Below are 10,343 nucleotides of genomic sequence, written 5' to 3' on the forward strand. Positions count from 1 at the left end.
TCATGTGGAAGTTAGGCATTGGCAACTTTCATTCAGAATTTAAGGTGCAAAATGTTTTTGCTAACGACGATTGCTACGATTGCAATTTTCAATAAGAATTGAAAGTTGAGAGGAAGAAAAAAGTGTGAGTCTGAGGTGTGGATTGGGGAAAGACAAAGTATCTGAATCATCCTACATAAAAAGAAAAAAAAAAAACCTGGACTGTTGCTGTACAACATACAGCTCACTTATACTCAGTGGTCCAGTCCGCTATTCGGATGAAAGTAAAGTCTGAATCTCATTTGGAAATCAAAGCACCGAAGTCGGGAGGAACAGAAAACAAGTATGAAGTTTTCACAGTTAGAGAAGATTTTAGTAACCATTTCATCTGCTAGTTTTGGTTGACTGTGTTCTTTAGCGCAGTCATTTACCAGGAGATCTTATGGAGCTTTAACCTTTCTTCTGCTGTCAAGCTTTTTTGCAGATGAAAATTTCTTTCTTCAGCAGAATCTGCCCACTCTTCCAAAAAGAGCACCAATACTTGCTACTAACACTGCCTTCATGACCTATAAGCCGTGATAATCTAAATGAACAGAAATAAACACTTGAGTCTCTGTGCATTGACTATGAGTTTCATGTTTTGAATTGAACTGCTAAAATAGAATGGAAAGGAAATATAATTGTACAAAAAATGCACAAAAATTATATTTTTATGTATTGAAATTCACTTGCATTTGCTGGATCTTGCAACAACAACAACAACAACAACAACAAAAAATCGCCTGTAGGAACATACCATCGCACTGTAGTGGAAAATTATAATGCGCAGCTTTGTAGTGAAAAACTACCCGTGTATTGTTCATGTTATTGCCAATCAGCTGTTACTGGGCAGTAACAAGCATATACTTTCAGCCAATCAGAAAATGATCAACAATCTCAGCTCCGCCTTCTTTGCTTTGCACAGTTGTATCAGCCAATGAAATGGCCTCTTTCATGATACTGATACTCTCAAAAGCCAATGGGAGGCGTTCTCTGGAAGCCCTCGTTCCCACCCCTCGACTGAAAGCCACAGAGTTTCTTGATGGCGATAGAAAGAAATGGTAAGTGGGAAGTTGAGTATTTATTTTCGAAGAAATAATGGTTCAAACTAAGTTTTGACCTGACTTTTATGCCATCTACGTTTTCGCAGCCTTGATACAGTGTTTCAGTTGGGTTGTCACGGCTTTATTTGACGGTTAATGACAGCTTGAGATCGACAATGATTTTTTCCCCCCCTTTCGTTGTGACGCTCGCTGTGCTGATGATAAGAACCCCATCCGACAGCTGCTTCGTGAAATAAATTGACAGAAGTTCGCATTAGCCGAGTAAAAGTGTGTTTTGAGTTTTAGTCGATGTTTTTGTGTCATTCATTTTGACCGCAGTAGAGGTTGCGTCATGTCTCAACTTGTTGACATTCTTTTGTTTACTGTGTTAAACCCGACAGGCTCAGGGTCTCAGTGGATGTGCTTTGCTTCTGGCTTTATGTAAAGAGGACTCCAGAGGCCTCTGGATAACCTCGTCGTTTTCAACATTTTAATGCACCTAAAGCGTTTATTTAACCATATGCTATCAATGAATCCGCGTTTATGAAAGCGAAGTGTGGGTTTTTCCTCTGCGCGGAGAGCAGAAGCTCGTCCTGTGCTGCTTTTGCGAGCTGATTCATTTTGGCGTAAGCAGCTTCCTTTGTAATAAAGACGGTTTTGCTTTGCTGCAGCGCTAATGGAGAAGGCCTAAATATTTTTTGAGTTTATAAAACACCTCGTGTTGTCGTCAGTAGCATTTTCCTTGTTCTGCTTTCGAGTTTCAAAGTTTCGTTAAACCGTTTTTAAGGCGATTTTGTGTTATTTAACTCTTCAGCTGCGTAGTCATGAATGAATGAGCTCTGATGCGCATGCGCCAACCCCCTCTAAGTTTATAAACAAGGCCTCCACGCAGCGGGTCACATGACCAATCACAGAGACAAAGGACTCCCTAAAGACTGCCCACTCGTTCCTTCATACTCATGATTGAAATGACATTCGTGGCTTTCAGACAGTCTGGAGCAGTTTTTCAACATGTCGTTGACATCTTGTGTATAAATTCAGAAACGTTTCAAACAGAGTTGGGTGTAATCATTCAGACTTTGATTATATTGTATTTGACCGAATTAAAACCCAGCGAGCAAGATTTTAATTGTATTTTTATAACAAATCCTGAATAGCGGTAGAATTGACATTTTACACAAACATTACACTGTAATTTCAGCTATGAGCATGATTAGTATGGTTAGTCTCACTGAAGCAGCAGAGTTTAATGTGCATTTCCTTGCATTTTCCTCAACATATCATTTTTAGATGTCTCAAATTTCGTAACATTTCCAAATCTGGTTCAAGGAGGTCAAAAGCTGTTCTTCGTAAAGCTTTCCTGTTATTTGCTGATAAGTCTCGCTCTTAGTGGCTGAATGAAACACAGACATGTCTTGACATGTCATAGAAAATGTCTATACTTCCTTTTTACTTCATCTTAATGCCACTTCATTGGTGTTGAAAATTAGATTTTTGAGTTTCCAAGCTAGTAGTTACAGATTGGTACCATTTAATTTGAAAATCGTCTGATTCCAGTGACCGGCCAGTTTCAATACACCCAGTTTAGTCCAAAGAATTCGTGTCATTTATTAGGATTCAGATCCAGTACATTCTAGTTCAATCCATATTATAATGAAATTCATAGATTCAGTTGATTACTTCATGGCAATTATTAAAAAACAAAAACATTTACCAGGAGAAATCCAGCTGATTGCATCGATTTATCGACTTTAATTATTAAGTGCTTGTTAATTCTTTCTTTTTTTTTTTTATCCCAACCAGCTGATGTTGCTAAACATGGAAGCTAAGTAAGTTCCTTCACAATCTTTGCTGGAAAACAAGAGGAAACGACTCGCACAGAGAATGGACGAGTCGTTTGATCCACTCAAGTGTAACGAGGACCTGCCTTCCTCACCTGGTTGCCACATGGAATATGGTGAAATGCTGAAACAGCAAGATTACATTTATCCCCCACTCCCTCCCCCTTCCTGCCATATTTGGGCTGAATCTCATTGCAATCTTTTCTTCAGACGACATGCCTGAACTGCAGGAGGTGGAGGAAGACCAGAGGTCTCAGGGCTTATTTCAGGTTGGAGCCGTGTCCCACCAGGAGCTCGGCTGCTCCCCTAACACCAACTGGCTCGCCGAGTTAGCCAACATTGCCACCAGTCCCCAGAGCCCACTGCTGAAGGACGTGCCACACAAGAGGTTCAGATAAATTTGCTCTAACTTGAAAATCAGATCCACTTAGGTGACTCAAGCCTGCTGATACACTAATAATGATACTCCAGCACACCCACAGGGGAGTTTTTAGAAAGCAGGATTGGCAGGCTCAAAAAACTACTTTTGAGGAGTTTTTGTATCTGAGCACTTCTGTTCTTTTTTCAAATTAATGTTTCACTTTAAAGCTATAGTGTCACTTACACAGTGTGTGTAGTTTTGGTATTGTGTAAAAAAAAAAAAATGGCACTGCAAGTGTATATTAAGCATGAAAAACATTTACATTTATCTCAATATCAATTCCAGATCATCTCCAGTTCACATCTTTGGCAACAGTAACAGCTTACATTCCTATGCTCGGCCTCCGTTAGCCAGCAGCGCGCCCAGCCCTTCCAGGGGCCACCTCAGGGAGCGCAGACGCGTCAGGGTAACCTCTCCGCACAAATGATTTCCTGCAAACCCCTTAATATCTACGCTGTTTATTTATTCCTAATCATTTGAGAATGACCCTGCTTACCCATGACAGGCCAGCAGTGAATCAGAGTCCGGGGTTTTCTCCATGTCCTCGTCGTTTTCTGATGACGAAGACATGGCGTGGTCTCATTCCTGGCCGTCCACAGCCTGGCACTGCTTCCTAAAAGGTGAATGCATTTGCACGCACGTTTGCAACGCCTTACAAAAGTACTCGTACTTGCTCAACTCAACGTTTTAGCATTTTATCGCTTTTGCAACAGCAAGCTGTAATGTATTTTACTGGGACTTGATGTGATAAATCAACGCAAATTATTTGTGAGAGGTAGAAAACATATGAATGGCGTTATGGTTGGTTTCCAAAAATAATCTAAAAAAAATACAGCATTCAGATGCGAATCAAGTTGGAGTTTTAAATTTGTGAAATAAATCTGTGCTTTTCCTTCCAGAGAGAGTGGAAAGGTGCGGCTTTCTGTTGGTCTGTCACATAAAAACAAAAATAAAACAGACTGTAGTCTAGGATGGTAATGTAGGAAAATATGAGCAACAAACTCATTTTTGTGCACACAAACACAATTAAATTATATAAAACTAAAATATCAACTGAAACAAGTCATTTCATTTGAGAAAATACCCCGTTTGGTTTGAGTCAGACTCTTTATGGCCAAGCAGCACTGATTAGGCAAAGTTTTACTCCACACTCTGATTGGAGTATTTTTGGAAGAAGCAGATTTGTTAAGCCTCTCCAACCTCTAGTGTTCTAACATTAGTACTGCATCTATATACATGGATTCTGTTTGCTGTGGTCTTTTCATCTGGTTACCTTGTTGTGCTGATGATTCAGGAACCCGCCTGCGCTTCCACCGAGGTCCGAACGTGGAATGGCAAGAAGCTGATGAGCTGGGGGATTCGGATGACGACTCTGACGATGAAAACATGTCACAGTCCTCATTCTCAACCAAAGTAAGGCAGTGCACACCTCAAGGATTGAGATGTTTCTGAATTTTCTAACTTTCCCTGAACTGGCCACAAGATGGCAGACAAGTTGCCTAGGAAAAATGGAGTGGTTCAGTAAGTGAAACCTAAATGATTTGCGTTGATAATCCCTTGACATAAAACGGGAACACATGGTTCAGGAAACATGACGCCAAGTTGTTTCTACATGAGTTTGCTCATTCTGCTGGTAAATAACTCTCTTATTGGCTATTTACTTCATTTACAGAGATTTGGTTCAGATGGGCTTAAACTCGTAAACCATGAAGATACAGTATCCTTTGGCCAGGCTGCTCTCAAGCTGACCTTTGACCCCGGCTCCCCAGAAAAAGGTCTCCTCACAGCCGAGTGCAGATTGGATCACCCGTTTTTTGTCAAGAACAAAGGTACCGTTTAACTTTTTCTACAGTATTTGAAAGCCAACAATAAAAATGAATTAGGATTCCAGTCTTTTCCATGTTGTGTATTAATGGGCCCTTAAACATTTTCGCATTTTATCACACTACAAACGCAAACTTCTGTGTATTTTATTAGGATTTTATGGGATCAACACGAATGAGCATATTTTTATTATTTATTTATTTATTCATTTATTTATTTTTATCAAAATAAGTGTTGCCATTTCAGTATTCTACCATTCTGCATCTCTAGTTTAGATTGCAGCATATTCATCTGTTTTACTGGCCTAGTCAAAGCATAAATTTAAATCTATTTGAAAATTAGTGTAAAGATTTTTCACAGAAAATCTCTGCATCCAGTCTGATCGAGCTTGAGCTGTTTTACAAAGAGTGATGACTCAGGTTGTAGATTTTACAAAGAATGATGACTAGAGTTTACAAAGAGTTATGACTCAGACTCTAGATTTTACAAAGACTGATGACTCTTACGCTGTAGATTTTACAAAGAGTGATGACTCATAGGCTCTAGATTTTACAAGGAGTTATGACTCAGACTCTAGATTTTACAAGGAGTTATGACTCAGACTCTAGATTTTACAAGGAGTTATGACTAACTCTAGATTTTACAAGGAGTTATGACTCAGACTCTAGATTTTACAAAGAGTTATAACTTTTAGGCTCTAGATTTTACAAAGACTGATGACTCAGAGGCTGTAGATTTTACAAAGACTCTTAGACTCTAGATTTTACAAAGAGTGATGACTCTAACATTGTAGATTTTACAAAGAGTGATAACTCATAGGCTCTAGATTTTACAAGGAGTTATGACTCAGACTCTGGATTTTACAAGGAGTTATGACTCAGACTCTAGATTTTACAAGGAGTGATGACTCTTACGTTGTAGATTTTACAAAGAGTGATGATTCATAGGCTGTCGATTTTACAGAGTGATGAGTCTTAGGCTCTAGATTTTACAAAGAGTGTTAGCCTGTAGATTTGCATAGCTGCTTGTAAAAGTCTGGAGGTGTAACTACAGTCTCTCTCTCACAGTCTCTAAAAATTACAGAACTCGTGGGGTAAATACACATGTACACCACACTTTGTGGATTTTCTTGCTAAAACAAAAGATACGATCACCTATCTTTGCCCGCCCCATTTAAATATTCCCTTCTATTGTGTGCAACATAAAGCACATTGAAATTTGTGGTTGTGATATCACTGATCTCTGATGTCTGACAAAATACCATTTGCTGCCTGCAGACTTATTGTCAGGGTTGTTTTGTTTGAAACTGCTTTAAATTTCTGCATCATCTGTTTCTGTCAGGGTGGTCTTCCTTTTACCCGAGCCTTACCGTGGTGCACCATGGGATTCCTTGCTACGAGATGCAGCTGGGGGATGTGTGCCTGCCACCAAACCACCCAGATGCTATCAACTGTGACGACTCGGTTGTCTTTGACACTTTCAGAAGGTAAGCAGTTTCCATTCTTATTTTCATTTCTATAAGTCAACACCTGCTCTGCTTTTATGGTTATACATGTGTAGCGTTTCCAGCTTGAAAAATGACCTCATTGAGATTTATTTTGAATTGGTGTTAAATTTTATTTCAATATAAGTGCCATTTTTTTAAGACTTTAATTTAAATGTACTTGCACTGGAAAAAACCTGTTACAAATTAAATTCCCCCAATATTAAAAATTCTCCAATTTCCTTTTTTTTTTTTTTTTTTGCAGCTATGACTTCACCCCACTAGATTCCTCAGCAGTCTACGTTCTCAGCAGCATGGCCCGTCAGCGCAGAGCCTCCCTGTCCAGCGGGGGCGCTGTCAGTCCAGACTGCGATAAGCTGGAGCGCTCCTGCTCCCCACAATCCTCCAGTAGCAAATCCCACCGGAGCCACCTCTCAGGGACAGCCAGCGGTGCCACGCCTACGAAATGCAAGCGGCCAATGAACGCCTTCATGCTCTTCGCCAAGAAGTACAGAGTGGAGTACACGCAGATGTATCCCGGAAAGGACAACAGGTGAACTTTGACACATAGTGTCCAAATCTCTCTCTGTGAGTGTTTACCTCATTCTCCACTCCCTTAGGGGCCTATATTGAATCACAGCCCCTATTGCAGTATTAATGTGTGCAATTTCACGTTTCCTTAAAATGTGAAATTGCAGTATTTAGTAGGTTATCATATTTCAAATGGGATGGATCCACATTCTGTATGTCGGGATTATATAAGGTCTTCAGGGTGAACCTTAAGTGCTCCTCCTGTCCACACCTGACAGGAAATTTACTGCGAAAAATGTTGAAGCTCATAGAGAGTGGAGATGACGTAATGATGGCATGAAAAGATGAGAAAAATCTGGATTAATAACAACTATTATCGGGAATTAACCAGCAACTTTATGGTTGACCTAATTTGTGCGGCCTTATCACACCGTAGATAAATCTGTGTTTTCCCAGACATCAAATTTCTAGCTGTTTGGAATATTTCTGTTGGACCCAAGGACTAGATTTTAACCGTTAAGACGTGGCAGGAAAACGGTGGACTGGTAACGGAGACAAACCTGTTTTTGGTTTTTATACATAAAAAAAAATAAAAAATCTCTCCTTTTAATTATATATCATAAAAAAATATATTGGAGTGTTTTTATATCTGCACGTTTCCAGCTTTAAAGCTGGGAAGTGCAAAGATATTCCTCTTGGCTGTGATTGGTTGTTTCTGACCTAATGGAGTGTTTCTGCAGATGGCAGTAGGACCACAGATTATCTGTCTCATATTCTGCTGTCAAAACGTGTTTGGAGTTTTAACAAATATTTAAACATTTTTTAAATAAAAGTTACTAACTCCAGCTTTAAAAGTAGAGTTAGAAACCTAGAGAATCAACACTCTGAACAATACAGTAACTGATTCAACTTATGTCAGCATTACATTGAAATCACTTTTAAGAATCCAAAGAATAAATATATCCATCATCTTTATTATTTTTACACTTTTGAAGAATTGCACAAGTTCCCAATTTCTGTTCTCTTTTTTTTAAAGTCTTAAGTTTCTAGTTCATTAAAAAAAAAAAACCCTGCTACATCTTTAGTTTTAGATCCTGCGAAATGCACTTTTTTGCATTATTTCGACATTGAGAAAAAGAGAAAAAAAAAAAAAAAAGCAGGAGATGATGGCAAGTCTGAAACCCTTCTGCTTCTGTTTGAACCTCAGAGCCATCAGTGTCATCCTGGGTGACAAATGGAAGAAGATGAAGAACGAGGAGAGGAGGATGTACACCATGGAGGCCAAGGCTTTGGCCGAGGAGCAGAAGAGACTCAATCCAGACTGCTGGAAACGGAAACGAACCAACTCGGTAACAAACGCAGAAAAAAAAAAAAAAAAAAAAAAAAACGTAATTCAGGTCTTTTAATAACAACCTTCTTAGAAGGTTCACCTGCATTCTCCTGTTGTCCTCCTGCAGGGTTCCCAGCAGACCTAGACCATCCTCCGCCCGACGCCTCTTTGCTCTCCTGCATCCTCGACTCAACTGTGATGCTGAATTCACTCGCTTTTGTAACCTCGACGCATTTATAGTGACAAAACAGAACTATGAAATGTATACAGAACATATAATCTAGTCACTAACAGCTTATATATTTTCATATACCTTTTTAAAGATGTCTTATTCTCTTGGAGGAAAAAAAAAAAAAACCAAGAGTGTGAAACTTCTCACCTACTTCAGGTCATTTCTTATCCAGCTGCGAAAAACCGAAAAAAATAAATTGCACAGAAAAAACCGCGAGCATTAATAAAATTGTACAAAAAAAAGGGCAATATCAGCAAACTTTTATACCTGTTTGTATTCATTTTTGTATGCTAATGCACAGATTGGTAACTCGGTTTGTATTGCGGTGTATATTCTCCCGCTGAACGATGGCCAACAGTTTATATGAATCCCTATCATGCCACCAGTCAACTTTCTGCACTTTATATAAATAATGTAATCTGAATCTATACAACCAATGTATACAGATAAAAAAAAAAAAAAAGTTTTGTATATTGAAACTAGTATCTTAGTAGTTAGCCATTTAACACAGCCATGGCCCAGCGAGTCAGGCTCTGCTTTCAGGTTGGATTTTAAGTGCTTTGTTGATAATGTACAGGTTTCACTGCACCAACGACCCCTGTTGCACAGAATATCCTTGTATCATATTATAAATAATTTTTTTTAAAAACTTCTCAACCGTTTGTGTCGGTCTGTTATTTCATGTGCGCATTTAACTCCTTAGTTTCGCACGTGTGGAAGTAAGTCGGTGAATTTGAAACAATCTTACGACGTGATTTCCAGGTGACTTCCTTTCAATGTCTGCTGGCCAAAACGGTGAACATTGTGCGCAAATGGTATAGAGGAATCAAAAACACGGGGAGGGGAGGAAAAAAAAAAAAGACACTTTCGGTGGGCTGAGTGCGGGAAAACATCAAAGGTTTTAAGTGAATCGTATAAACGCTGGGACCTTGGAGAGTCTCAAAGGAAATGTAAATGAGAGAAAATGTTTTAATTGCAGACAGTGGTTTTGAGGCAAACTTGTATTTTCCCTGGAGAAAGCCTCCTTTGATGTGGAACATTGAGAATCTGTGGCTAAACGCTGCTTCCAAAGACTTAAAGACGCATCGAAGACAAGCAGTTACAGAGGGAAAAAGTTAAGGAAATAAAGCTGCAGACGGGTTTGTTGGTTCCCTTTCACAAAACCCCCCAAAGAAATCATCACATCTCATTTGGTTTGCTTCATATTTTAAAGCAGTAAACATAGGCAATAGGTATTGATGTTGATAAAGAGACAAGTATCTGAAGTGAGGCTCTGTTTAGTAGCATGTTTTTACATTACATTTGATTAAAAGCTAAACTGAAATATATAGTTAAATTTGAAAAATAAGTCAAACCACAGTGCTGTGATAAACATTGTTGTCCCTTTTAGAAACGTCTTGCTTTTGCTTTTTTTTTTTGTCACGCCAAAATATTCCAAATCATCAAACAAAGCAATGTCACTTTCTGGCTTTCTAATGTCCAGACAGACATTTAAATAAAATGTTTAGTGTCTGCTTTGAATTTGGACTCCTCAGCCACATTCATCACTCATGGTTGAAAGGCTCCTGCCACTCCTGAAGTAACAAGAAACTAACTTTATTGAAAGTCTCTTGTGTAGAG

At 39.0% G+C, this 10,343-nt stretch overlaps 1 protein-coding gene across 1 annotated transcript; it reads left to right on the forward strand.

Moving 5' to 3' along the window:
• The first annotated feature begins 993 nt into the window (after nucleotides 1-993).
• Nucleotides 994-9,385, forward strand: hbp1 (HMG-box transcription factor 1). The gene is made up of 11 exons (XM_015033358.1): nucleotides 994-1,079; nucleotides 2,865-3,018; nucleotides 3,113-3,290; nucleotides 3,609-3,729; nucleotides 3,829-3,943; nucleotides 4,618-4,736; nucleotides 4,996-5,152; nucleotides 6,489-6,633; nucleotides 6,896-7,183; nucleotides 8,369-8,510; nucleotides 8,619-9,385. Exons 2-11 carry the CDS (start codon nucleotides 2,946-2,948, stop codon nucleotides 8,634-8,636), a joined length of 1,356 nt encoding a protein of 451 aa, XP_014888844.1. The 5' UTR covers nucleotides 994-1,079; nucleotides 2,865-2,945; the 3' UTR covers nucleotides 8,637-9,385.
• Nucleotides 9,386-10,343: the final 958 nt, after the last annotated feature.

Source organism: Poecilia latipinna, unplaced genomic scaffold, assembly GCF_001443285.1.
Source record: "Poecilia latipinna isolate Pla-1442-1.1 unplaced genomic scaffold, P_latipinna-1.0 Scaffold265, whole genome shotgun sequence".
NCBI classification, from domain to species: Eukaryota; Metazoa; Chordata; class Actinopteri; order Cyprinodontiformes; family Poeciliidae; genus Poecilia; species Poecilia latipinna.